This window comes from Micropterus dolomieu, linkage group LG15 (assembly GCF_021292245.1).
Source record: "Micropterus dolomieu isolate WLL.071019.BEF.003 ecotype Adirondacks linkage group LG15, ASM2129224v1, whole genome shotgun sequence".
Lineage (NCBI taxonomy): Eukaryota > Metazoa > Chordata > Actinopteri > Centrarchiformes > Centrarchidae > Micropterus > Micropterus dolomieu.
In genome coordinates this window covers 10204103-10231811 of record NC_060164.1, presented here as the reverse complement: position 1 = coordinate 10231811, position 27709 = coordinate 10204103, and the positions used below count along the sequence as shown (strand labels likewise).

At 41.7% G+C, this 27709-nt stretch overlaps 3 protein-coding genes across 5 annotated transcripts; 2 read left to right on the top strand and 1 right to left on the bottom strand.

Annotated features, from left to right (window-relative positions):
* Nucleotides 1-16: 16 nt before the first annotated feature.
* Nucleotides 17-4244, top strand: LOC123984238. The gene is made up of 5 exons (XM_046071014.1): nucleotides 17-2903; nucleotides 2981-3160; nucleotides 3247-3419; nucleotides 3511-3628; nucleotides 3779-4244. The coding sequence occupies exons 1-5, from the start codon at nucleotides 87-89 to the stop codon at nucleotides 3977-3979; spliced, it is 3489 nt and encodes a 1162-aa protein (XP_045926970.1). The 5' UTR covers nucleotides 17-86; the 3' UTR covers nucleotides 3980-4244.
* LOC123984236 (zinc finger CCCH domain-containing protein 6) lies at nucleotides 4240-13256 on the bottom strand. 2 transcript variants are annotated; one of them, XM_046071012.1, is made up of 12 exons: nucleotides 12818-13256; nucleotides 10227-10452; nucleotides 9960-10082; nucleotides 9619-9859; nucleotides 9307-9449; nucleotides 8747-8875; nucleotides 8518-8632; nucleotides 8299-8408; nucleotides 7978-8204; nucleotides 7487-7896; nucleotides 7195-7389; nucleotides 4240-6973 (listed from the first exon to the last, which is right to left on the bottom strand). In XM_046071012.1, exons 1-12 carry the CDS (start codon nucleotides 12901-12903, stop codon nucleotides 5490-5492), a joined length of 3489 nt encoding a protein of 1162 aa, XP_045926968.1. In that variant the 5' UTR covers nucleotides 12904-13256; the 3' UTR covers nucleotides 4240-5489. The 2 variants fall into 2 exon arrangements, with proteins under 2 accessions (XP_045926968.1, XP_045926969.1); XM_046071013.1 differs by having other exon boundaries at nucleotides 7490-7896.
* Nucleotides 13257-13716: 460 nt separating this feature from the next.
* LOC123983961 (fibulin-7) lies at nucleotides 13717-27041 on the top strand. 2 transcript variants are annotated; one of them, XM_046070463.1, is made up of 9 exons: nucleotides 13717-13812; nucleotides 14562-14616; nucleotides 15844-16006; nucleotides 19246-19422; nucleotides 21847-21972; nucleotides 22105-22242; nucleotides 23062-23199; nucleotides 23604-23742; nucleotides 25816-27041. In XM_046070463.1, exons 1-9 carry the CDS (start codon nucleotides 13799-13801, stop codon nucleotides 26186-26188), a joined length of 1323 nt encoding a protein of 440 aa, XP_045926419.1. In that variant the 5' UTR covers nucleotides 13717-13798; the 3' UTR covers nucleotides 26189-27041. The 2 variants fall into 2 exon arrangements, with proteins under 2 accessions (XP_045926419.1, XP_045926418.1); XM_046070462.1 differs by having other exon boundaries at nucleotides 13770-14616.
* Nucleotides 27042-27709: the final 668 nt, after the last annotated feature.

Here is a 27709-nt window from a genome sequence, read left to right as displayed (position 1 = left end):
GGTATTACACAGGGAGGAGGAACAGTGTGTTGCAACTACTTACTAGTTCTTCCATAACTTCAATCCAAGAAAGTTGTTTTGACAGCATGATAAGAGATCTTGTGTTTCACTGTATGGTTGTGGCAAACTCTTCTCGTAGAGAGTTTCAGCAAAGAGTGGTAGGTCATTGTCGTCATATCCTGCAATTATGGTCAGACATAAAAATGATTTTAAAGTCCTCAGAAGATCGTGGTGATGCTGAGCAGACCCTTGAGAAAACCTGCCCTTTGTTGGTGCAACAAATACAAATGCTTGACAAAGCTTTGATGACTGCTGTTCTTTATCAAGTCTTGGACACATTTCTTACAGCATCTTCTGCAGCTGAGGAACTTTCAAGTGTGATGAGACCGATCCTGGTTGCACATTCTTCTACAAAGATGGATCTGAACTTTATTCAGCCACTAGTTGAGGATTTCATATCTTCCACTGATAAAATAATCCAAGTGGCAAATTTTATCTCAGCTGTGGCTGTTGATGCAAAGAGTATGGAGAATGTGGAGAACTCGCGCGCATGCCTTACAAGACTCAGATCTCGAATCGCACCTCTGTCACTGGAGCTGGCAGATCATTCAGTGCAAACTGTTCAAAAGCTTCATGAGGTGTGTCAAAAATGGGGGGAAGAGAATAGTCAGCTTCAAGATGCTCTCTGTGATGTAATGGATGTGAGAGAGTTCACCAGTATTGCTATTAATGAGATGGTCAATGACCGGCATGGGTGTGACGCAGCGTACAGAGAGCAAAGCTATAAACTGTTCAGTGAACATGCAACAAGCCTCATTTGTCAAATGAAGCTGGTGATTCAGTCAGTGAGGAGGCACTTGGACAGGAGTGATAACCCCATCTACAGGAATGGCCTCCTGGTCCTGCTGAAACAAGTTCAGTCATCCCAAACCAAAGTGGGCGAGTCAGTCAGAGACATGCTTTTAGGTTCCAGTCTAAATGTGGAGGTGTATACCGCTTTTTCAGATAATGTCTCCATGGCTATTCAGCATTTTAAAGTGCTCCGAAAGGGACTGGACGGCCAACAGCACCCACATCTCCTGAGCCCGCTGCGAGAGGGGGCACGTCAGCCTGAAATCACACAGTCATGCTTACCAGTCAAAGACACCTGTGAACTGAACCTTGTGCATTTGAGAGCAGGCTCTGATGCCCCCGGTTTGGAGGTTATGGAGAGGGATTCTCAAACTGAACATGAGGAGGAGCACTCAGATGAGGAAACCATAGAAGCAGAACTGGTTCATAAATATGACAGAGATGATTTAAAGATCCCACCTGTCTCCGGTAAACCCAAACTGATCCAAAAGCCTCTTCAGTTTGACCTTTTACCGCTCTTGTATGAAGTTGTGACTGTGACTAAAGTGAAAGATGTGACAGCACTCAACCAGGCCTGCACCGGTGTTCTTGAGCTGTCAAACTGTTACGCTCAGGCTGCAAAGGAAGCCTCGGCCATTGTTGACGCGGTTGATCGTCAGACGTTGGAAAGTTTTAGGGCAGAGCTGGTGTCGCTGACCCCGCTGCTCGTCCAGACGGCTCAGGAGACGGCAATGAGCTCAGCGATGAGCACAGACAACATCTACAAACACAGCACACAGTTTTCTGACCTTATTAACAACACCCGAAAAGTTTTACTGCCAGTAGCCGGAACCTGGTATCACGCTGTTTTCTCTGAGCTGCAAGGAAATCTGCCAACAATGGCAACCAGTGTTACACAGCAACTAAATGAAGTGATGGCTTTATGTGCTGACGTGGTCCAGCTCTTGACATCATCTGATCTAACCTCACAAAGTGACGGTCAAGAAACATTCAGTGTTTTACACAACAAGCTGAACAAAGCCCAGAACAACACAAGGTATCTGGTGGAGTTTTCCACCTCAATGGAAGGACAGGTAGATCAACTGGAGGGACTCTGTATCCTGTGGGGCGTGTCTATTCAGATTGTGCTAAATTCTCTTGATAGGATTTTGGGATCATCAACTGCAATGAACCAGCTGGGGCCCCAGAAACAGCTATCAGTGTTGTCTGAGAACTCGCTTCGAATCCAAGAGGCAGCAAGGCTAACCAGCCTAAGTTGTAAAAGTGCTTACAAATCAAAAGAGCTAACAGCATACCAGGATGAAGTAAAAACACTGACTGAAACCTACCTTAAAGCTACCGAAGAGCTTGACATAATGCCAAGTGTGATGCAACTTGCTAAATCAGAATTCTTTCAGAGACGTCTTCTGATTAAAATTAAAGTGCTCTCTGGTAAATTAAGCAAAGCAAATAAGGATTATGACACTGCACTTCAAAATATTGTCAGCATTGCTTATTTTGCTGCTGAACACTTTCGGGAGAACAACACAGAAGATGCGGAGCAGAAATTTGAAAACGCAGCACAAAGACTTTTTGAAAATGTAAAACTTGCGAACAAACGAGTCGAGGACTGCTTAAACTACATCCGCGACCCACGTGTCCGTTCTAATCTGAGGTCTATCAACGACCACCTGTCCTTCCAGATCTCAGATATAATCAGCAGGGCAAGGCTCATGGTAGAGACTCACTACATTTGTGACACACTCAGCCTGGAGGTGCAGCTACAGTGCTGGTCAGCCAAAGCTCACTATATGGTGGAGGAGATCAGGAAGCAAGATTGGATCCACCAAGAGGCTAAAGAGCACATGGCGGCTGGTCTACAGGGCAGAACACCTGAGGATATCAAGGAAGTGTTGGCCACAATCCCATATAAAGTCAAAGAAGTGGAATTTCCCTCTGACATGACAATGACATCCTGGCAGAAAGGCAACACAGAGTATGCAGATGCAGCAGAACCAAATATGAACATGGCAGCTGTGGTCAAATATGGACCTGGGAATATGGAAAGAGATGTAGGTATCTTATGATTAACAAGATAGTAATTCCTTTATGTCACAATAAATCACTTAAAACCTCTTTTTCTCTCCAGGATGGTGTCAGGTCTGGAGCATACAAAGAAGCTTCGTCGCTGACCTACACCTCTCTTTTTCTAAAGCAAGAGAGTGACAGCTGGGATCCCAAGGACAACAGAATTGTCCAGGTGACCGGGAAGATGGCTGACACACTATGTTACATGACACAGTACTTGAAGAAGAAAGGACCAATACCGGTAACGACCACAGGAGGGCACTTTACTGCTTTGATGTTGATATTTGCAGATACATTTATCCATCACTCTCTCTTTTTTTTTTTCAGAATAAAGACGCATTTGTCACTGCTGCCAAAGATGTGATCTCAAACTGCCAGTCAGTAACTCAGTTTATCAGAGTTATTGCCAACCACTGCCTGGATAAACAGTGTACGGTTGAACTCTCCCTCATAGTTGAGCAGATTCTCACCATTACCAACCAGCTCAACATCATCTCCAGGTCAGAAGAGTTTGGACGGAAGTCCCACAATGAAAATTAAGCTGGGGGGAAATAAAGGTCATGAGAAGTTTTTTTCTTAATGTTTACTTAGTGTCAATGCTGTAACACCTGGGTGCAAATCATCTGATGAGATCCTGGTGAAGAATGTACAAAATCTACTCCAGACGGTGCTGCGTGGGGTCCACGCTGCAGAGACAGCCAGCATCACAGTAAGTCTAACATCAGAAGTCTGTAATGATATGATGTTTTCTTCATGCACTATAGGTAGATAAGATACAGCTCAAACTACCTGTTATGCCATGTCCTGTGAGAATTATCCCATGAGCCATTAAAGCAGTACAACTGCTCTCTTATTCCAGGGTCTGAAGCAGCCTGAGCCAGATTCAGATGGTGCAGAGGCTACAGCCTTGTGTTTCCAGTGGAGGAGAAAGCTGGAGATCCATCGAGCCCAGCAGACCTCTAACCCAGAGACTGATGAGCTGGGTTTGAGGAAGACCTCACCCCACCCTGTAGCACCCAGTCTTGCCCCGCCAGTTAATTTGCAAGACTGCTACAAGTGACCAGCACTCCTTTTGAACACAATTAGTATTGTCTCAAGAAATAGGAAGCCTAACACAGATCAAATTGTGTTTTCTATTTGATATAATAATTAAAATGTGAATCCCACTTAACCGTTGGAGGGAGCTTTCACAGACTGTTGTGCTCAAGGGCACTTCACCAAGGTGGATGACAATGAATGAATATATAAATATAACTACATTTATGCACACTAAAATGAGACATTGCAACTTGATGTGTGATTCTGAAATGAAATACCATGTGTTTTATTCTCTTTATTTCAGATATTCATAATAAAATCACTGAGATGTGATGGGTATGTGTTGTTAAAATGTCATACAGTATTATTACAACCATAACCACCATACTGACACAAAAAATAAAGCATTATTCATTAAGACACTCAAAAACAAACTGTACACGTGATACAAAATAGGCATTTACAATGTGAAATGTGAAAACAATAAAAAAGTACATAGCTTAGGTTTAACAAACAACAGACACAGAACTATCAAATAATACAAACTGTCCAGCACTATGCCCCCTTAAGCCCACAACTCTCACCCAGCACACATGAGTTAATGTACAGTCGACAAAAGTCAACATTAAACATAGGCGTAAGTGTCACCTTTGTATCATATATATCTGCAATGTGACCAAGATCATATTTTCTCTCTCTGTATCTTACTTTTTTTTTTATTTCTTGATTTCTTATTCTGATGAAAATAAATGAAAGAGAGTTTTCCTGCTATTTACAAGCTTGTGGATGTTTTGAGGAATGACAATGACAAATCAAATCAAGTAAACAATATTAATTTACTCCACACAGTCATCAATAACTGGTTAGCAAGTTAGAAAAGCATACAGCAACGTTACATCCCCAAAGCATTTAGGCCACTTAAAAAAAAATAAAAAATTTGTTCTCAGCTAAGCAGGGAGCTGTCTCATAAAGCTAGCTTAATTGTATTCTAGGCAAGCAATTGATGAACAAACTTCTGTATCTCAGCATCAGCACATGAACCTTATATGTGCCTTTCTGGGAAACATACAGTAAAAGGAACGGCAGGGATTCTGTGTTGTGTGGTGGTCTTGAAATAAATAAGTAAGTAAATACAAAAATTCTCAAGGGGATTCTTACAATTGTTGCATGATCAATTACGCATTATCTCTCTGCATGTAGAGTGGGTGGATGATCTATTCTACAATGAACTGGGTACAACGTGTGGGTCAGTCCTGGTAAATTCCTTTTTTTCTGAATGTTTAGAGCGTACATGAAAATTACACAATGATAAAAGACCTTAATATACACACTTTAAAAACACTCAGTTCAGCATTAATGTGTGTGATTATGTTAAAAGGAACTATACACTGTGCTGTGTCTGTGCACATATCTAGCATCATCTCCATACTGACAAAATGTGTTGTGCACTATATAATAAGTGATTCTTTACAGGATCATTTATATACAGAAATAAATAGGTTCCTGTAATGCTAAATAAAGATTAATAGTGTTTACTGACAAAAAGGGGAAGCAGTGGGATCAAAAGTCTTGAACACATCTTTAAGTGTCCTGTCTTCTGCCTCCTCCTCTGGATCGTCCTGTTTTGGTTCTTCCTCCGTGGCCTTCTCCTGCTCCTTCTTTTCCTCTGCCTCTTCTTGAGCTCCTGTAGAGCCCTGTCCGCAAAGTTTGGCCTGCCTGGGGTCAGTGTACTGGGGTCGGATCAGCCCGGCTAGTGTCTGGATGGGGAGATTATGAACTGCGGGGGGTTTGACAGGTGAGGAAGGAGGCACTGTGGGTGAACTGAAAGGTGGAGGCTGAGCTGAGGCTACGTCTGTGCTTTTGGCTTCTTCAAAAGAACCACTTCGTTGGATTGGTGAGAGTGACGGTGGCGGAGTATTGTCTTTCTTATCTGGGTGTTTCAGAATCCCCACCTTTTTAGGAGGCTCCGCTTGCTCCTTCTGAGCCTGCTCAGTTTGATTACGAGGATCGTAAAGACTGATGCCCCCAAGGATTGTTGTGGGACTCTCTAGCCCTCCACCAGAGGAGGCCAGACGAGGCGCATACGGTGGCAGCCTCTCAGGCTCTGGCTTGGCTCGAGCAGCTTGAAGTGAGGAGCTAGCACTGGCCTTCTGTAGCCTGGGGTCCACAACTCCTCCCCCAGAGGAGGGCTCTTTCTGACCCAGCAGCTTAGAGTCCAGACTTCCTGTACGCTTGAGTCTGGGGTCCAGAGTCTTTGGCTGACGTGGATCTGCAGGTCTTTCGGTGGAGGATCGAGACTCTAGAGATCCAGTGGGCAATCGACTCATACGTTCCTTCAAACGTGCAGCAGCCAGTCTGGGGTCAGTCGGTGGAGGGCTGGAGACAGGGGGGTGGTCAGGCAGACTTGTTCGGTTCATCTGAGCATCTGCAATTAGGGGTGGAAGGGGCAGGTTGATGGAGTGTTCCTGTTTGGGCACAAGGGAAGGGATGAGGTCCTCAGGGGCCCACACCACTGTCTGTGCAAAGGTTGGCCGCTGGAGCAGGATGTCCACCCGTATGTGGCTAAACTGCTTTAACTGGCAACGAGGGTCCCGCAGCATCACACCTGGGCTGGCATCAAGGGGAATGAGAACAGCTTTGTCCCTAAGCTCTCTCTCTCCTTCCTCATCCTCGTCACCTGTAGGAGGCTTCTGAGGGTGGCTCTGCTGGCGATAGGAACTTGGCTCCATTGGTCTCATCTTCCTGGGGTCTCTGCAGATCCGTGGGTCTGCAGCTCCATCTGACTCCTTTTTCATTTCTGGGGGTCGCTGTCGAGGGTCCGCCTTCACACGGGGGTCACTGGGCGGGGCCCTCTCCTTCACAAGCCGAGGGTCACCCATTGCTGGAGGCGCCGGGGATGCTTGGGGGGGCTTGGACTGAGACTGCTGCATCTCATTTTGCTTCTTCAGAGATTTAAGGATGGAGGAAACACAGCTCCCATCCTCCTCATCGCTAGAGTACCAGTTTGTAGTTTCATCTGCAATTTAAAAAAAAAATTAAATTAAATCATATTGAAATGTTTATTTCTCTCAGAGCACATTTGTAAATATGTGTATCAACTATATGGATGTCCTTCCTGGGTAATACAGGTCTTTTTAATTCAGTCTGCGCTCCTTTTCTGAGGAGGTTTTGGGTTTTACTGGGTTTTATTTGACCTTATTAATTCAGCAAACCTGCTTCTTGTCCCTGGGCACTTACCTCTGTTTGCATTGTTATCATCCTGGCCCTCTGCGCTGTGTGGCTCATTCCCCTGTGAATGTGAGTCTTGTTGTTGCTGCTGCTGCTGTGTCAGGTGTATGAAGATGGCTTTCTGGACTGCTGGTGGTAAAGACTGCATCTGTGACTCTGAACCCATCTGCTGCTGGAGGTTCTGTATGAAGGCCAGACTAGGATCTACCGCATTGAAAATAAAACAAAAGGACACAATTTTCAGCAACAGTTTAAAATGTAATTCACCTATTGCATCACCATATTAATATTAAACACTGACCACCTTGTTGACCCATGGTCTGGTTTTTGACGAAGTTGCTGAAGAAATCTACGGGGTTCTGACCCAATGACGGAAAAGGGAAGAGACTTTGCAACATCTGCAGATCTGGTATAGGGGGAAATGGAGGCCTCTGCATATTGGGGTTGATATTAGGTCGGTTTCCAAGGAAGGGTGGGGGCTGACCAGAAGGGACTGGTGGCTGCATTGGAAATCCGTGTGGTGGGTGCTGTCCTGGGGGGTTCTGTGGTATGGGCGGTCCAGTCGGGTGACACATGGGAAGAGGTGATCCAGGGGGAGGAATAGGAGGAGCCGAGGGACCTGAAGGCACCATACTTCCACTCTGCGGGTCCTCCGAGCCTCCACTAAACTGAGTGGTGCCTTCACCTTGATTCTGGGAGTAGTTGGATCCACTGAAAAACAACATGCACAGTTAGGTTGAGGATGAGCTCTTAACACCCTTTAAGAGTTTGCTTACAGATTATTTTGGTTACCTCAGACCGATTTTTTGTGCCAAGTCTACAGTAGGTTGAACCTTGATTTCAAACAGGGAGGGGATCTTCTTCCCTGCTTGGCCAGGGTCTGTCGGACTGCTCTGACCAGGAGTGGGCAGCAACCCCACCCCAGGAGGAGGCTTTGGAAGTGGGGCAATGCCTTGCTTTCTCAGATCCTCCAGCTCCAACTCGTCCTCACGGGCGTTCTCCTCTTCAGTGTTAATTATCTGATAAACAAGTCAAAAAACAAAAATAAGACAATTATTATCTGACCATTAGATGAGAAACAGGTGTTACAAATCACACTTCTTTCTGTCTTACCTTATCAAGCAATTCTTTGGTCACATCGTTCAAAGCCTCGTGGGAGAATTTGCAGTTGTCCCCTTGATAACATTTGGCGCCAGTATGAAAGAACTTGCACGGGTATTCATGTGCAATCATAGGTTAAGGAACAGGACTAATTAAAAGGTATAATGAGATTTCAGATAGTTATGCGTTTACACAAACGGGATTATAAACACTGTTGTTAGTGAAGGATATTGTGCATGTAAATGCAATTATCTCCTTTACTGCAGTATCCTTGGAGGTAAAATTTACAAAGCTCCCTTTTCTTATCTGGCACGACGAGCTCATGTTCAAACTTGCACTGCTCCCCCTTGTATATAAAAAAAAATCTTTCAGGTAGGAAAGCGATTTTCTTTTTCAAAATTTCCAGTGTAAATCAATGTATATTGTTAAAAGAAGCAAAATACAATTAGTGCTACTATACCTTGATGCATCGACCCTCCAGGAAATACTTGCAGATGTATCGACCGTTGTGTTCAACTGTGTGCTGATTGATAAACTCTTTGCTCATGATTGGCCGTTTCTTCTGAAAACCGGAAGAATTTTTTCCCTCCTGTGAAACAAAATAAAAATCTACCTGTTTTTCACACACATTTATTGGTCAGTTTTTAAAAAAAAAAGCATATTAGACTGATGCAGACACTAAAAATATACAGTATATTAGCTTGATTCCCCATGACTAATAAAATACTAATGTAATTATTAGTGGCTCAGGTGGTAGAGCGGGTTGTTCATTAATCGGTTGGCAGTTCAATCAACCTGGCTCATCCAGTCCTACGTTGAGTCCTTGGGCAAGACACTGAACATGCAGGTCAGCACCTTGCATGGCAGCTCCGCCACCATCAGTGTGTCAGTGTGTGTGTGTGTGCGTGTGTGTGTGTGAATGGGTGATGACATGACAATTATAGAATTTGTCGGTTAAGGTAAAAAAGCACTATATAAGGAAGGTAATATATAATACTTAATTTTCAGGGCCCTAATTACCGGCGCCATGTCTTCCATGCCCTGGTCCCCTCCTCGACCTCGTCCACGTCCTCCCCAGGGTTTGCCCTTCAGCTTCTTGTTCTTGTTGAGCATCCCACGTCCTCTTCCTGGTCCACTCCCTCTGCCCCTTCCTCGCTGCCCAACTGAAAATGACATTTTGGAAGAAGTGATGCTGTTATTGTTGTGCATTACATTTACTAACTGTGTTAACTCTTTGATTATGTCTCTTCCTATCACATTCAAACTTTCTCATTCACAGTAAATACTACAGAAATTAATTACTAAAGGAATCAATTTGAAAAGCATCCATACACTGCTGTTGTTTCATCCCCCTCATGTTTCCTCTCTTCATCTGGTCTTTAGCATGGCGTCCCTTTCCCCGACTCAGGGAAGTTGAATCTTTTGACTGCGGATACTCGGACACGTCATCTTCGTAATCATCTTCCTCTTCGTCATAGTCATACTTGTCATCACTGTAGTCACTGTATTTTTCAAACTCATTGCTCTTGTGCGGCGGGGACTTGCCATGGCCTCCCTTTGAATCCCATCCGTGCTGGTAAGTCAACAGTTAAAAAGAAAAATGTCAAACAATAACACTTGAATAATATATGAATGAATATTAATCTTCAGCATGCCAGCAGTGGGGAACTCACCTGGGAGGACTGGCCATCAGACTCGCGGTTGGATCCTTGACTCTTGCGGTTTTTGGGCCTTTCTGGTCGGTCGAAGTCAGAGTCATAACTGTCAGAGCTGGAGCTGCTGGAGGGGGAATGGTGCTGAGGAGGGGGCAGAGGGAACAAAGGAAAAACACAGCTTTAAAGTGAATTTTGAATTAGTCCCAGCAGTTCACATTCAAGGCTTAACTGCAGTAGCAGTAAGAGAGATAGTACGTTATAACAAAAAGTATGCTAGCATCTTACTTTTGGCCTGTCACGCCTTCTCCTTTTAGACCTCCTCTTCTCTCTGGTCTTTTTGTATCGTTTCCTGGAGTGCCTGTGTGTCTTTTCTTCCTTGTCTTTCTCTTTAGCTTTTTCTTTCCCCTTGTCCTTCTCTTTGTCTTCATTCACCTCTGTAGCCTCTTTGTTTTCCTCTTCAATGCCAATGCCTTCATCATCTATTTCCCCATCTTCCAGTTCACCATCCTCTCTAAAACAAAAAAGAGGAAAACAGTCAGTATAACTGTAAGGGTTTATATACCGTATTTTGTCAGTTTGGAAATCATGAGCAAAACATCAGATGAACAAATAATCCAGAATCGCCTCCTGTGATTATTTAATAAGAAACAAAAATTAAATGATACTGAAAGTGTATTCCTGTCATTTGGAGCAAAGTAGCAAATATCATGTCAGACAGTTTCCAGTTTGCCTTAAGCCTTTCCTGCACTAGAAATATTCTATCAATAATTCAAGGCTAAGTCTTGATTTCCTGTGAAGCAATGAGCTATTTTATGAAAACCAAATTAAATTCCTCTCATTTCTAGAAGCAGTGTTATTCTGTTTCTTTATAAAATGACAGCCTGGAGTCATAGACGAGTTAAGTATGATTTAGGCCCACATATGTTGCCAAGTCAAAAAATCTTATTGACAAAGGTCTACTATTAAAGTGAAAATAGTAAACTATTCTTATGGAAATAGCGAAATGGCATAGGTTTTGAGGGAACATCAACAAAAGCGATCTGGCTAAAAGGCCTGAGCACTCCTGCAGAAACTCTCCGAAGGAATAATATATGGATCTGCAATTAAAATATTGTCCAATACTGGCCACAGGAATAGAGTGAAGTTGAAAGACACTAACATCTTTAACTGTTATGGTCTGTACCTATGATTTTGGAAGAATGTGGGGCTTTCTTTCTATTAGTTTACTGCAGCACTGATGACTCCAGTGTGTCTGCAGAGGAGCTGTTACTGAAACATGACTGAGCTGGTAACCAGATGAGTACTTCACATAGGCTCCATGCTGCTTTAATAATCATAATTCATAGTCATGTTTCTGAAGGGGATGGTATGGGTAAATTTTGTTGGTTATAACACTAAAGCATGGCACCTGCACCAGCTGTAATTCAAATATTTTAAATTGGAATTAACATATGCTGTATTATAACAGCCAGAGCAAGTACTTCATGTACAAGTATATCTTAAAAAGTTTGTTGTCAAGTGAATCCATTTCCTATCAAAGTGTGACAATGGTACTGTATATGGCAACCTGTCAGTGTTGATATTCTTTTCATAGCAGTTTTGTCAGCTGCTTTAAAAAATATAGTGCAGGTAAAAGCATGAAACAAAAACACCATGAAATACGAAAGAATGGCCTCCCACTTATCCAGGCCTGTTTTCACAAACACCAGCTACCTCTTCCTCTGACACCAGTGCAGATCAGACCCACCACATCTAAAGCTACAATCATACTACTTCACTTTTAACCCAGTTCAAGCAACAGAGACCTTAAGATCCAATATGACAAACTTGCCAACCTAAATACGCTGCAGATGATTAGGAAAAACTGACCCCTTTCATATATTCACATTTGTCCGTCACCATGTACCTCACCGAAGACTGATAACAAATAAATACTAGCATGGCGGTTAAAACAGTGTTTATGAGGATGGCATACTCAAACATCTCAGCATAACTACTCAATATATATAGGAAAATATAATTTCCAGTGATACCATAATTACAGTAAATCCACATGGTGCAATAAAACCACAATCTTGCTACTGAGCACTTACAGTCATACTTGAAGTCCCTTCTGGAGTTCAACATTATTTTTCTGATCCATTTTACTCAACTTAAAGCAGTGGTATAACCAGGTAAAGAAGAAAACACGACGCCCAGAGTGAGGTATCGAAAGTGTAAAACAGGGACAGACACACCTTCAACAGCTGAGACTACACCAGCTTTTGCTCTGACCAAACACCAAACCAGCTGTGTCTTCTTCCTGGCTTGTGTTACGCAGTGAAATCACCTGGTAAAATCTTTGGTTTTTACACCGGCAAAGGTCTTGGCCCTCAATTATTCACGTGGTCTGGCCGCCCTGTTCAGGACTAGAGACCAATCACAAGGACACAGGCTTGGCCTAAACCCAGCAGAAGCACATAATCTCAACCCTGCGTGAACCCTGTCTCAGCAGTACGGCCAGGTGCCCGTTAGGGGGAGTAACACTACGAGGATGGGCGTGGCATCATGGTTATTTGCATAGTGTCCTGCAGATGGAAACAATGAAACCATGACTCCATCCCAGTACCACAACAACACAAACGATGAGGTCTGCTATCTTGCATGGAAATGATCATGAGTCTTATCGACACGGTGATGTGAAATCTAGTTTGGACAGCGTTATTCAGTTGCACCAAAGAGGCATGCAAAGATTTTTGAGGGGGGAAACCGTGGATTGTACCCTGCGATTCATGGTTAAAAAAAGAAGAGAGAAAACAGTAACACAAGCATGTAGACCCACAGCACCATAACGCACAGATGAGCGTATTAAGAATTGCATAAGAATGTTACTCGACCTTTCATCCCCTGCAAGCTCAGAGTCTGTCATGTTTTTGTCAAGAACAGGGGCTGGGGGACTGGAAACAAGGCTCACAGAAGCCATTGGAAAACGGATCTGCCTCCCTTCTCCCCGGTAACGTTACAAGAGTGAATTAACTCAGTCACTCAAGGAGACGTTGGGTTGTGAGAGATGCTGGAAGATTTCAGACTGGAAAAAACTCACGGTGTTACATGTCTCGACAGAGACAGTAAACAGACACTCTCCTCTTTCATATCAATGACGTTTTAACTCTGTGAGCACAGCTTGATACCCCGCTTTGCTAATGTCCCGTCGGTTGACAGCTGCCATGGTGAAATAGAGGAGACGGAGGGAGAAACAGAGAGAAATGTAACCATGTTCGTTGATTTCTGCATCTTCATAGGCTTTCTCAACAGGGACTTCATCTCAAAATGGCTTCTGAGTTCTGCTGCAGCACATTCCTAGATTATGTATTCCTCCACGTATATATAGTCCTATGCGGATCTATCTAACTTGGAGACAACAAATCCGCACCAGCTATTGGCCAGACAGCGCACAAGTAAAGAGAGCTGCGATCCTGATTGGTTCAAAGCAATGTCAGTTATTTCCAACATCTGCAACAATGAAGTGTTTACGACGCTCAGTTGTGTCCTTTGTCAACGTTTTTACTTACGTTGTATATTATGTATTACGCAGTTATAACGACCCGAGGTTCGCTTATTTTAAAGGCAAACCCGCTGAATTGTTTTTATCGTTGTATCTTAGTAGCAGTATTAATAGTATTTCTTTCCTTGTTTTTTTTTTTTTTTATTACGCTCACGGGCTCACGAGCGCACGCATTACGCGCACGACCGCTGGATCCCTCGACGCGCTGTTGTGTTCCTGTCAGTGGCCAACAGGTGTAGCTCCGACTCTACAAATCAAAGCCTGAAAGAATTCTCCGCGTTTGTTCAACGGAAACATCTTGCCAATAAGCAAAATGCATGCCCGGTGGTGTGTAATAGACTAATGTGCTCAAAGTACTTGCTGTTCTTTATAGTCTACAGAACATTGCAGCCCCAACAGTGAACAAGTGGCTATACATTCTATGTCTATTACTCGATATTAAGAAGAAAATAACTAATTCATTAATTAAGTGCTACTCAGTCAGAGATACGGCTTAACGACTTGCTTCATACTTACATGAAAGAGGAAAGCCTTATTATGCCTTATTCATTTGACTTTGTAACAAAACGGACACAATTATTTTCCCGGTTAACGGTCGGGTAAGCAAACATAATTTAGGTCATAGCCTATTACACTGGCACACTTTGACATATATAGCTGACTGTATAGGCCTGTTGAGTGAAACTTTTCTTGTCAGCCACAGAGATATAGGCCTATGTTAAGAGAAAAAAAACGTACAAATGTTTGGAAGTATCTCGGTGGGAGGGATTCTTGCTGCAGGAAACCTAGGTGGCGTGCAGAGCTTAGAGGCGAAACTTTCCGTGAGCGCACATAAAGAGACTGGAGCGTGTAAGCCTCAGACACCTGATGCGCATCGTCCAAACGCTTTAGAACAAGGGAACGGATCTCCGCAAGAGATAGTTGTTTTGGGGGGATTTTATCGAAACACCATAAAACAGACGCTTTCTAAATCTTGGATAACTTCAACAGAAATTCTTAACTAAATTAACTGAAACTGTAATTGCCTACTTTATTATTACTGGACTTTCAGAGATGGCACTGTCTTTTCAACGCAGGTGTTTGCTTTTGCTGTGTTTGGCTGCTATCCAGAGTGGTCATGCTGCCGTTCAGGTAAGACCAATTTACTGTACATTAGTTTATGCAACAACAACATAGTTGTCCAAGGAGATCTGTCGCAGACAAACTGGCTCAATAAACCTAGTTACAAAATCAGACCAATAGTAATTCATTTTAATATCGTAATCCTATTATCCATCAAAAGTAACCTCGACAGATAATACAATTGTTTTTTTTGTTTGTTTTACCACTTTGTCCAGCTTCCATCTATTGTGATAGTTTGTCATTTTGAGTTTTGGGTTTGTGATACCGTTTCCACAGCAGAAATACATACATCCTACTTTTTGCATTTTCCCCAAAAGTCACTCTAGCATCTGGATATGAGTCCGCTCATGTCTTGTCAGCTGGTGGCATTTCCCCTTTGCCTGGGGCAGGCAGAAGCTGCAGAGCCCTGTCTAAGTACTGCACAGGTCCTAACTATGTGCACAATGAATTTAAATGTTATTGTACAAAGCCTCCTAAATACCAGAGCAGGAATTTAAGGTATGCTGCACAGAGAAATTGTTCCAATGAGCATGTGATTAATAAACCCTCCAGAAAGGATTAGAGGCACTTTCCCAGAGTAACCCTGTAATGGCTTGACAAGCTTTCTCCCTCAAGTAACTGCTAGTGCCCCCCATGCTATTTTGAGTCTGCCCATTCAGGAACATCCAATGAGCATGTGCCTTCCTACCGCCATGCAAAATATACAGAGGAACAGCATTGTGGACTAAGGTCCCACTGACATCTGCCAGACAGCTTTTGTCCAGCTGTGTCTGACACTGGAGTTGTGGTAGTAAGTGAACAGGGGTGAGGGAGAGAAGAAGAAAGATGGTAGACATAGGATATCTCACATGACTGAGTGCAATGAGGCCCAATTGAAATAGTGGAAAGCAAAAATTGTTTTAAGTCAAAGAAATCATGGTGAGTTACCATGCAAGTAAAAACATCTCACTATTATGTCTAGTCAGTGTTACATTATGCATTTTAAAACAAATGAAAACTCCTTGTAACCGTAACGACCATGTGCCCACCAATAAGATGGATTTAGTTTCAATTACATCATGCTCCACAGCTGCACATTAATGTTTATTCACTGCTCATGTTTTATATTTTATGACCATTAAACTGAGATGACCTTTATTGCTGCACTCGTTTTCTTGTCATTGCATTTTGAAATGTTTTGCCCAGACTCTTTTTTTTTTTTTTTAAACTCTTAAAGTGCTCATGCTTTATTCACAGACGTGCATGGATAAGCACCAGGTGGTTGGGGTGCTTCGTCAAATGGAGAAGTTTCTGAAAGGCCAGGAGATGCGGTTTACAGAGGGTCTCAGGATCATGAAGTCAAAGCTGGCGACGCTTCAGAACTCTGTCTCTAAGTTACCTCAAGCAGACCAGTCAGCTGGTGAGTGATAACACAAACACCACCATCACCCCAGTCTCATATTTGTCTTCATGATCATCATCTTGGTCATCTTTATTGGCCTCTTTCATGGCAGACAGTTTAACTTGTCATAGTAGGAAAAGTACAGTTGTGGTTGGAGCTATGCAGGGATGTACATAATGTCACCGTAACATTACATATATGCTTTCCTGACAAGGCAAAAACTGAAATTATTATATTCTGTCAGATCAATCATTTTACAATAAACTGGGTTATAGAAACTGGCAAGATATCAATATAAGCATGCATCCAATTGCTCAGGTAAATAAAGTAATTAATGCGTGTTGTTTTTGTAGATCTTACTACCTAAAAGCTATCACTGAAGCATGAATTTATACATAATTCTACTATTCTCTGCTTCTTTGACAATTTTTCATGTATATTGTTGGTAAAGATAATTAACCACCCTTGCAAAAATCATGGAAAGGTATAAATGTAATACATATTTAACGTCCTCTCCACGACCACATTTTAAGTCACTGTATCTCATTGAAAAATGTACTGAACTTAATTCAACCTGTTTAAGCCATCTCTACCATTCGGTGTAGGTATGTTGTGCTAAAAAACTCCACTAGTTGTCACTGTTTCTTTAAGCAGCATGCCTTTTCAGATACCCTCCTTACAGGAAGTTAAAATCGTCAAAATCACTGCAGACATGAAGAGTCTTTTTGGTGGAAATTTCAAAGGTTAGGATATTTTTTTTGACATATTATAGTTCCAGAGGAATTACTTAACAGAATTATGTAACTTGATGCAAAAAAAATAATATACCTATACCAAAATAATAATAAAAAGATAATAAATGTACAGTTTTTATGGAATAAAAAACTTAAAAACAAATAAATATCTTGAAAACCAACTAACTATCTAGACAAAATAGACATGTGTTGGTATTCACATTACTAGCATTATAAGAGTACATGGTTTGTAAGATTTGAGTGATTTCTCACAAATAATAGATGGACACTAAAACATTTTATGGTGCAAGGCCACAGAATTTTCCAGCCCTTATACCAGAAAATCCTCAAGACTCTGCCATTAATCTGAGTGATGATGATAACAAGCAAATAGAGCCTCCTGATCATCAATATATCAGAACATACCAATCTGTACTCTGCGCAGGAGTTGGGGGATCCGATCAAAACTAACATTTTAATACCAACAAACTTTAGAAAACATCATATAAAATGCTAAGTTGTTGCAGAAATAAATCTGTTTTACAGTCAACAGCAGAGAAGGCGACTTCAGCACTTCATCCCTTATTGCGTATCTAGGGTTTACAGTAGAGTTCATATCAAACTGTATGCACTACACAGTAGCTTCATTGATTACTGAACAACAGCAATACACTAAATTAAGTAAATATTGTTTTTTGCAGTGATCTAGACATTAATAAGTTGTCTCAGTATCTAAGTCTGTCTAAAAGGTTGAGAGTACATACAGATGTGTTCTTCTGAAATACTCAAAGAACAGAAATACTATGTTGGTAATATTCAAAATGTTCAATAATCATTGAAGTTACTGTGTAGTGCTGTTTTGTATGAACTCCACTATAAACCCTGTCTTCACAATTAGGGATGAAGTGCTGAAGTTGCCTTCTCTGCTGTTAACTGTCATTTTATATGATGTTTTCGAACGTTTGTTGGTATTAAAATGCATATTTAAGTATTACCATGAAGAGCCATCTCAACCGCTTGGTAGAGCAGTATATCAGAAAAACTATTGGGTCTGTTTCCATTACTTTTTTCTTGGTGAGGACTTTAAATGGTTAAAAAGTTAAAAAGAAGTCTTCCAAGTTTACAATTAAATACAATTCATTAAGTTGATTTAAAGTTGATTCATTTATCTGGTAGATGATTATTAGATACCTTTTGGTGAGTAACTGTATGAAAATGATTTAATAGCCATACAATCTTTAGGTTTATGCTGTAAATTCATCATACCTGAAGAGAGGCTGCTAAAAATACAGAATAGTTGTCTCCACTGAACATTTAAACACACAGTATATGGTTAAACTGTAAGTAATTTATATGATGACTATTTTCACAGAAAGAGGAGGATTTTAATTTGAAATCCATGCTGTATAAAGTTTCACATGATGTGACTGAGGTTTTGTTCAGTAATTTGGTGAATGATTGTCCAGTTAAAGGCAATAGAAGATTCCAACGTATCAAATTTACAACATTTTAGGAAAAGCTTTTTTTTAGCTTTTTTTTCCATCAATCAGTGATAATAGAGAGCCAGGTATGGCTTCTTCTATTATGGGATTATTCATCCAAAAGTGCGTGGCCATCTCAATTACAGAGTTGGGTACTTGACAGGGGAAATGGATTTGTGAAATTGTGTTGTTTGGCAGCAGACACTGAGGCCACTTTGTTAGTGATCGACCAGTGCAGTCTATAACTCTGTGGAGAGTACTTGACAAGACAGGAAGAAGCTGATATTTTACATTTACAGCAATAAAGGCTTAATAGCAACAGAAGTGCAAGTGCACTATATATATATATATATATATATGTATACACGCACATATACACGCACTTATGTAAGTTGTTAATACTATTATCCAATTAATGTTGTGCAGCATCCCCTTTAATTCACTAGGTTTACATTACGCATAGATAGCCTGTGCTGTAGTAAATGTTTTCCTATATACTTTACATGTAAAAACCACATCAACACAGTTATCTTTACATATCCGTGACATTAAGTTCAAACTTAAAAACACAAACTAGTCAGAAAAAGACTTTCATTATACTACAAACATCACATTGCATCAGCGTACAACATTGGACATGCAAGATTGACATTATACTGAAAGAATGGGAAACATTTTCTTACAATCGTTCTAGCTGGATGAACCATACTTTTCTCATAAAAGCCAAATGTTTATCCATTCACAATTTTATGTAATGAAATTATGCTATATACTGTAATATGCAAGCATTAAACTTTCCAGAGTATGCCACATAGGATAACATTTGGCATCTACAACATCTAGTATAATTCTAACTCAAAAAAATGGCCAGTCCTGTGGTAGTTGCTTCTAAATGAGGCATTTCAACCGTCTTTTCCCATGAAGGCCCTGCTCTACCCTGTGACACGTGTATTTCCCCAGGCAGAGAATGCCAGAGGATGTCAGGAGGCTTACTCCACATGTGACCAGCCTTCCTCTCATGCTCTCTGTCTCTCTCCCACAGCTCCCACCACCTGCCCTTCTCTGGAAGCTCCTGCTCATGGAACCAAGTTTGGCTCAAAGTATTTTGTAGGACACGAGGTCCATTTCACTTGTTCCCAGGGCTACCATCTTGTCGGTTCTGCCACACGTGTATGCCGGGACAACGGCACCTGGACTGGCATCAGTGCCATCTGTAAAGGTGAGCCTCACTGGGAGTGTATAGTTTGTTGAGCAAGATACAACAATTCCAGGACTATAACCTGACACAAATCCTCATTTTTGACCATGTGTGAGACGAGTGTTACATTTTATTCAGGAAAGAAATGCAGGTTCACTTCAGCTACGATGGGTTTTCATCACAGGAGTAGGAGCCCCATGGCTTTCTTCACGTTCAAACACACATCCACTACCACCTATGTTTGATTTAGTGGAATGTTTTGGGACAGGAATGCTATGTCTGTGCATTTATTCACTGTTTATTCACCCACCCACTTAAGGTGACCCTGGCCCAGCAGTGTCTGAATGCCAGGTTGAAAGAAGCAGCAGCCCAGAGGCCAAACCAAGCTCCTCACTCACACACACACACACACACACACAGATAACAGGCAAAGAAAAGAGCCATTCTTTAGAGTGGCTGGAGCTTCTCAGCATACTGAATGAACCCCTCGTTAAAATGGCATTAAATGCGTCTGAACACAGAAAAACACCTGTACTGCATTCCACTGTGGAGTGCCTTACCCTCCAGGTCTGCTCCTCATGAACAACAGTGGTGGGGTTACTGTAAGATTAACCCCTCCTCCCCTCTTGCTCATGTTTCCCTGGTTCTTTGACAGCAGTCCCACTGGACGGGGTTAGGTCCAGACATACCCACACCATGGTCTGATAGCACAGAAGTATGCTAAGCATGCTATTGATAGCTACTTCAGCCGGCGCTGGTGGCGCTCTTCCAAACATTCCAAGTGGCACACTCAGTTGAACATGTGCATACGTTTATTGACATTCATGGCTAAAACAACATGAGACGGCTCGACCCTGCACAGTATTATTCCTGTTCATGTTTTTCAGCCCAGAGTTAGAGGTCTAAATTTAGTCATGATTAAAAAGCAGTAGTGACAGAGAAACTTTAAAGTTAAGAGGAGTTTAAAAATATCTATCAGAGTGAAGTGGGCCTTTTCATGTTATGGCCCTGTGGTGGCCCCCGGGGAAGCCAAATAAACATTAAAGGGATTGGTGGTCATCCAGTGTACTGTGGCCTCAGCGCTGGAGCTCAGAGAGCAGAGGCTGCTTCATAATTTGAACATCTGCATAACTCTCAGAGCTGACTACAGTAAAAAAAGATCATAAGGCATAATGTACTAATTGTCCACGTATGTCATGTTTTTGAGAGACAGAACATGTTTTAGAGCAGATTACCAATCAGTGTCATCCTGCTGTCTGTTGTTGTCAACAGCATGCATTTTATAGTATTTCTGTATCGAGTGACAGTACATGTTGTACAGGTTTATCATCTTTTTGGTCACTGTAATTATTAATTCATCTTTATGCCACAAATAATACAAAACTTAACATTGGTGGGTTAATTAAAGGTACGAGTATTTTACCCAGATCCTTTTGCATCACAGTATTTGCCATTCCTGACGCTGCTGTGCTCTTGCTCAAAGTCAAAGGAATTTATAGTAATACCAATATGCACATAGTCACATGAAGACCATAGAAAGATGTGTAAAGAAGTACGGTTAAAGTTTGCATGAGAAACACGAGTTGAAGTGCTGTAGGCCCTGAAAATGTTTATAGGAACTTATTGAGAAGGTGCTGACAGCAAAGAACTGTGCAACTGTTTGTTTTGTCTTCAGATCTTTAAAAAAGAACAAAGGCATGTATGCCTTTATTCCTACGTATTTCATAATGCTTAAAAGATATGAGTAAAACATTCAACACAACTCCTGACTTTTATTGAATTACACTTTAATAGCAATTCCCATTAGATTTTATCAAGATAAATAATACGTTTCCACAAATAGAATTAATAAAAGGGAATCACTGACTCACTGTTGACACGATGTGCCCATAATGACAGTACCAGTTTCCCATTCGTAAGTATCAGTTGTCAAACTTGGTGGACACTCATTCTGTTCTGTTGGTGAACGGGAGACGAGAATGACTTACAGAGGCTCTTTTTCTGTATTAAGTGTCACATTTGTCTGTTTTTTATTGAAAGCTTCCCCAGATTCTGTCTGTAATTCAAATTTTTTTCACACTCAACAAAGTGTTTCAAACAGGTCCTATTAATACCATCTCTTTACCTTGTGCTGTTTGATAAATAGAGCTGCAGATGATTTCGAACTTCCTTAGTGTCTATTTTATTCTGAAACCTGTAACAAACACCTAGTCTTCTTTATTTTGTTAAGGTTGACAGAAGCACACTGATAGCACACTGTTTAGATATCTCTGAATAAACTGATCACCACTGTACACAGCGTCATTTTTAGACAAGAATTTTCAGCCTAAGGCAAATATTATAAGGAATCACAGGGTTTGGATTGAAAGTTATTGGAGACTGCTGAAGAAGCTACGCATTTCTCAACAAGTTGACTACAGTGATCATGTTCTCCTACACCCACAGATGTAAGTGAGTGTGCAAGTAATCCTTGCCAAAATGGAGGTACCTGTGTGGAAGGTGTTAACCAGTACAAATGCACCTGCCCCCAGAACTGGAGTGGCTCTCACTGCCAGCACCAAACCCAGACAGGTCAGTACCACAAAATGAATGTCTGAGACTCCTTGTTTTGCTTGTATTTGCCAGTTTGAGATCAACTACTGTACATGTTTACAATGTGTTCATCACAGGTCTCCAACTTTCATATTTTTTCCCCTAACACAGCCCCACCTGAGTGGAGTGTTATGAATGATCCAGCCTTCAGCCGGAGACCTCGCTGTGCCCAAGTGAACCGAGCACAACACTGCAGCTGTGATGCAGGCTTTCACATGAGTGGCACCTCTGACAACAGTATCTGTCAGGGTGAGCTGTAATTTGGTGTCACTTTAATTGATTCCAATGGGGAAATTCTCCTTGTGATGCTCAAGGTCAGCTTGGTGGTGTTGGAGCAGTGGATAAGATACATGCCATTGATGTGATAGACCCAGGTTCAGTTCCCCACTGTGACATACCAATGTGTCCCTGAGCAAGACACCTAACACCCTAGTTGCTCCAGAGGTGTGTGACCTCTGACATATATAACACTTTTAAGTCACTTTGGATAAAAGCTTTAGCTAAATGAATAAATGTTATGTAGCTACAGAACAGTTCCCTTGAGCTGGCGTCCTGCTCAATGACATCCCAGAGGTGCAAATAGCAGATGTTATAGGGACTTCACTGTTGAAAAGATCCCACAATACCGGAATTGTTTGTTCCTCTAGTTATTCATATGGTTACAAATGAGAGTCATTTGTGCAGCCAGTCTGTGACAAACAAAATAATCCTCTTGAGAGGTCACAAGCTGATTTTCATCCATTTAGGTCACAGTTCCGTTGCTTTTAAGATGTAGTTGGTTGAGTAACATTTTGAAATGAGAGTTTTAATGTTGTTGCTCCATATGTGTTAATGTTCAAGATGCTCAATGGCAAAACTGAGGGAACTAAATACTTATGGCAACCTGAGAGAGAGGAAAAAACAACATACGTGAGTTCCTCAGAGTGTGTTGAAAACTGTATCATTACCTGTATCCCAAACATCTCCTATCTCCTCGTTAATTTTACATGCTCAATGGCCTGTCCTGGTCATGTGATGCATGTTTAAGGCAGAGACGTACATGCATTTCTTTGTTTTGTTTCTTGACAGATGTAAATGAGTGTGAAGTCTACCGGCTGGACCAAGGAGGGAAGCTGTGCATCCACGAGTGTGTGAATGTCCCAGGCTCGTACCACTGCTCTTGCCCCAGCGGCTACAAGTTGCTCCCAGATGGGCGGAGCTGTGAGGGTGAGTGACAAGAGGGAACAGAGGACAAAGACTCATTCACAGGGCGCTGGCTGCAAATGTGGCCGGGTATGTAGCTCCAGAGTGGAATACCTGTGATTTAGAAAGACGAGGAGCCTTTAGCAGCGGAGGTTTTAGTTTCTGCAGAAGTGTCTGTCAGACCACTTTCATTTGCACCCTTGAAGCTTAAAATGCTTGCCAGTGGAATGAATGACCTCACCCTTTCCCAGCAGAAGGGATCTTTAGGACATGAGGCGTTTGTGGGAGACTAAACTAAAAATCCAAATAAACAATCACAGCACAGCACCCCCTGCTCAGACTGCGGTAACCAGGAAGCAGGGAGTCAGTCTGGCAAGTCTCCCTCCCCGCTCCTCATTCTTACATGCCTCTGCTGTTTTGTCTTCCAGATGTGGACGAATGTTTAAGCCAGCAGCACAACTGTAGCCGAGGGACAACTTGTATCAACACAGGGGGAGGCTTTCAGTGTGTCAACCCAGAGTGTCCCCGTTCTCATGGCAACATCAGCTACGTCAAGACATCTTCCTTGTAAGTGGACACACCCCAGTGTGACCAGTTTGTTTTCTTTGTCATTTGTTTTGTGAGTGAAAAGATGCTGAAAAGAATAAACCAGGATCACATATTCCACATTTCAGAAGGAAATTGTCATTAGCTTTTAAATGGCCATCTGCATACTAAAGCATCTGAAACTGATGATCGCTGTGTTCAGGTGAGCCAGCAATCCATGCCACTGAGCCAGCACGCACAATAAGAGGTCAAAATACACATACACGATCTGCAGTGAGAGAGGTCTGTCATTGGAGAGGTGCAGTTGAGCAAGATGTTATAACCTCAGAGCTCTCTAGCTAAACTAAATAAGGGAAATTCATATTTCATTCAACTTGGGACTTATTTTAGCAGTTTTGGCCATCATCGCTAATGGTGGAAATAAAATCACCATGGTAACTGCTGAGATCTGGCAACGTTGCACTAACGACCACGTTAAACTCTTTGGAAGACAAATTGAAGGATGAAACCATTACTAAAACTGACTCACCTCCTGGTTCAACTTTGATCTGCTGTACTTGCTGTAGTTGTGCGTTCACAGTATTCCTGTGTCATGAGACATTTTGGGTGGACTCAGTTTCAGCTTCACCTTCAAATAAAGTCGGTTAGAAAATCTATCTAAACTACTGACTGTTTAAAACCTCTGATCGTCTCACTGATTGAGATTCATTTTCCTATCAGACTTTGCTGTAGTGATTGCCCGGTGTTCCCAGATCTTAATTGAGTGAGTACAATGTTATCATAACCAAGAGAAATGATGAGGATAAATATAAGAGTTGTGGTTCTAGCTATTTCACAGTGACGCAAATTGTTCTTGACAAAGAACATGAATGCTCAGCAGAACTGCACTTTTTTCTCCTTTAAAACGACGTAGAACGTCCTGGCCAAATGTTTGGAGACATTACAACTTCCATCTCCACATTTGCCAGTCATCAGCAAGCTGCATCATTTATTTGTATGAAAGAAAGCTCTGTCTGCCGCTATTGAACCATCATGTGGTGAAATACTGCTCCATTGCCAGCAAAGGGGCTGGATAAAACAATAGAGAACGCATGGAATTGAGTAAGACTGTAGCCTTGTTCCCATCTCACACTACATAACAATGATAAGGAGGTAGTGCATTCACAATTGATTGACTGATTGATTGATTGATATATTTATTTCAAACATGTTAAAAAGAAAAAACAAACAATGCCTTGTTTAAAATAAGCATACATTCAAAATAACACTAAAAAAACAACAAAAAACCCCCAAAAAACATTTAGCAACCAAACATACAAATTATGATTGCCAATAAAAGAAAACTTCTATTTACATGTTTGAAAGTGCTTGATCAGATTGTTATTACAGTTGTCTGACAACATATTGGAAAGGACCCTACAGAGATATATGTTTTTTTGAAGAGGAAGATCCTTTTTGTTTAACCAGAAACAATCATGCCACCAGACTCCCTTGACAACAAACATGTTATCTTTTTGGTTTACCGCTGCCATGATTGGTTAGTTTGTGTTATTGTGTGAATTTTGTGTAACCCTTTAAAATGCAAAGATCCCACAATAACACAAAGAAACAAAAACACAGTCACATAAGACTAGCAACTCCCGCGTTCTGCGTTCTGTTTTTATCAAAGCAGTCTGGTGGCTTTGATGAGAGTGATATAGTGACTGTGTCTCTTAAACAAAAAGGATCTCAGGATTTTAGAGCACACCGGTGATGGGAATTTATATGCAGGCAAAAATGTCAGCCACTTGCTTCCTTGTTGTTTCAACATGTAGCTACTGACAAAAACACAGTAAAAAGTTCACAGTTTGCTATTCTTCAGGGCACTTTACCTCATGTGTACTGTATGTGTGTCACTTCTCTTTAGTCACAATGAAACAGTTATGAGCACTTTCCCACGGGGATAGATTAATGACGTAATTTTCTCGTTCCATTTTCTCAGCATTAAAATGGCCGCATTACGTGACAACTGTCAAACACACAGAAAATGGAAAACATTTGCCCTTTGTCCTGTAATGCCACGTGCTTAATGTTTGCTACATTTCTGTCCTGCAGTCAGTGTGAGAGAAACCCCTGCCCCATGGACAGCCGCTCCTGCCACCTGGCTCCAAAGACCGTGTCCTTCCACTACCTGTCTCTGCCCTCCAACCTGCAGACTCCTGCCACGCTTTTCCGTATGGCAACCGCCACCGCCCCAGGGCGCACGGGGCCAGACAGCCTGCGCTTCGGGATAGTGGGCGGAAACCCCCGAGGCATCTTTGTCATGCAACGTTCAGACAGACAGACTGGTGAGCTGATCCTGGTCCAGCCGCTGCGCGGACCGCAGGAGATCAGCATTGATGTGGACATGTCTGAGTATAGCGACCGCACATTTCAGGCCAAGCATGTGGCCAGCGTCCACATTATCATTTCACCTTACAACTTCTGAGAGCAAGCTTGCAAAGGAGGAAGGTTAGAGACGGAGAGGTGAAGGAGGACCAAGGAAGAGTGTGTAATGGGCACTGAGTTTACTGATACTGTTTTTTTTTCAGCCCCTATCAGAAAGTCAGTTGTCTGAGTAGCCAAACACAGAGCAGCATTTGTTCAGTGGCCAAATTACCAAAAGAGTGAGAGTGACAAGCCAATATTTAACAGTTACATTATGAATAACAATATATGGCAAAACACATCATAGATGCTTCTTTAAGTAATTCTTTAAGTTTAAGTCAGTTTGAGCTTTGACTGGTGATGTTTGAATGAGTGTGATTGAATGCATGAAAACTAGCTAAGCAAAGTCATAATGGTTGGTTGGGAGAGATTGGTAACTGTTTTTTGTCGTTGCTGTTGCTTGATGTCTGTATTTTATGTCCATTATAGATGATGTCTGTGTAGCTCAGGGTCAGGCCCCGGGGCTGTTGCACTGCCTCGCTTTATTGATGATCCCTATAAGACATTACGACATTAGTGCTCCCATGGCTCTAATTTATTGGAAATATTGTTGCTGGTTTTTACATTGTAACATATTGTACGCCACATGTTTATCTTCCATCATATACTGTATATTTGTTTTGTTTTTCTACCAGCTTGCCTTGTTTAAGGTACAATTCATTATACTTTTTAGAAAATGCAGTACTGTACCTGTGCATATCAGCTCTATTACTCATATTCTGTATGTAACGCAGATCTAGTCTCATTATATTCTAAATCAAAGATGATTTAGCAAGCTTGCCAATTCACTTCACAATTTATATGGAATTTTAATTGTCTCCACATAACTGAAATAAAGTCAGTCCAACATTTCAGTATTTCTTAGAACTACCTCACTTGATGCTGAACAGAGTGCTATTAAATGCCGTTGTGGCAGTGCTTGTTTTCTTTCTGCATCCATTATGAGTGAATTATAATGAGCGAAACTCAATCCAAAGCATAGCTGATAAATGAATGCTGGATGGCTATAAAACGTTCTCTGACTGAATGGATGAAAGGTTAGAGAGGAAGAATGTGTGTTTTATAATATAACCCTGGGGCAGCAGTTCACAGACAATACAAGTCAAAGCAGCATTTCCAACATGTCTGGGAAACAAAAGGAGTTTGACAGCATTTCTATTGGACTTTAACACACAGAACAATAACTTTCACATTTTAAAAAACATATCTCAGTGTGTCTATTTGTTAGAGAAAGGAGAGACTAATGGTCACCGCATGTGTTCGATTACTTTCTTCACATCTCCATCCAGGGGTTTTCATTGCAATAAAAGGGGCCAGAAGAGCTGCATGCTTCCAGGAGGAAGAGTGGTTGGTGAGAATCAGAACACATGCCCCGACAGTACACACGGCTCTCAAAAAGACAACGTGCATTAATGGCAGGAGTAACTTCGTTCAGAAATCATACCAGGAGCTATCACATTGCAAGCCTTTGTTTTAGGCTTGTGTTCAGGCTGTTTGATCTTCACATAATTCGTCCATTCTG

Bases quoted from the DNA above. Each gene is read 5' to 3' on its own strand.
- LOC123984236 (XM_046071012.1), bottom strand. From the start codon at position 12,903: ATGGCTTCTGTGAGCCTTGTTTCCAGTCCCCCAGCCCCTGTTCTTGAC. The intron at 10,083-10,226 runs GTAAGATGCTAG...CCCCCTCCTCAG, and splicing joins GAAGGCGTGACAGGCCAAAA to CACCATTCCCCCTCCAGCAG. The intron at 7,390-7,486 runs GTCAGTGTTTAA...TCAATGCGGTAG, and splicing joins GACCATGGGTCAACAAGGTG to ATCCTAGTCTGGCCTTCATA.
- LOC123983961 (XM_046070462.1), top strand. From the start codon at position 14,539: ATGGCACTGTCTTTTCAACGCAGGTGTTTGCTTTTGCTGTGTTTGGCT. The intron at 19,423-21,846 runs GTGAGCCTCACT...CTACACCCACAG, and splicing joins CATCAGTGCCATCTGTAAAG to ATGTAAGTGAGTGTGCAAGT. The intron at 22,243-23,061 runs GTGAGCTGTAAT...GTTTCTTGACAG, and splicing joins TGACAACAGTATCTGTCAGG to ATGTAAATGAGTGTGAAGTC.
- LOC123984238 (XM_046071014.1), top strand. From the start codon at position 87: ATGATAAGAGATCTTGTGTTTCACTGTATGGTTGTGGCAAACTCTTCT. The intron at 3,161-3,246 runs GTAACGACCACA...TTTTTTTTTCAG, and splicing joins AGAAGAAAGGACCAATACCG to AATAAAGACGCATTTGTCAC. The intron at 3,629-3,778 runs GTAAGTCTAACA...CTCTTATTCCAG, and splicing joins CAGAGACAGCCAGCATCACA to GGTCTGAAGCAGCCTGAGCC.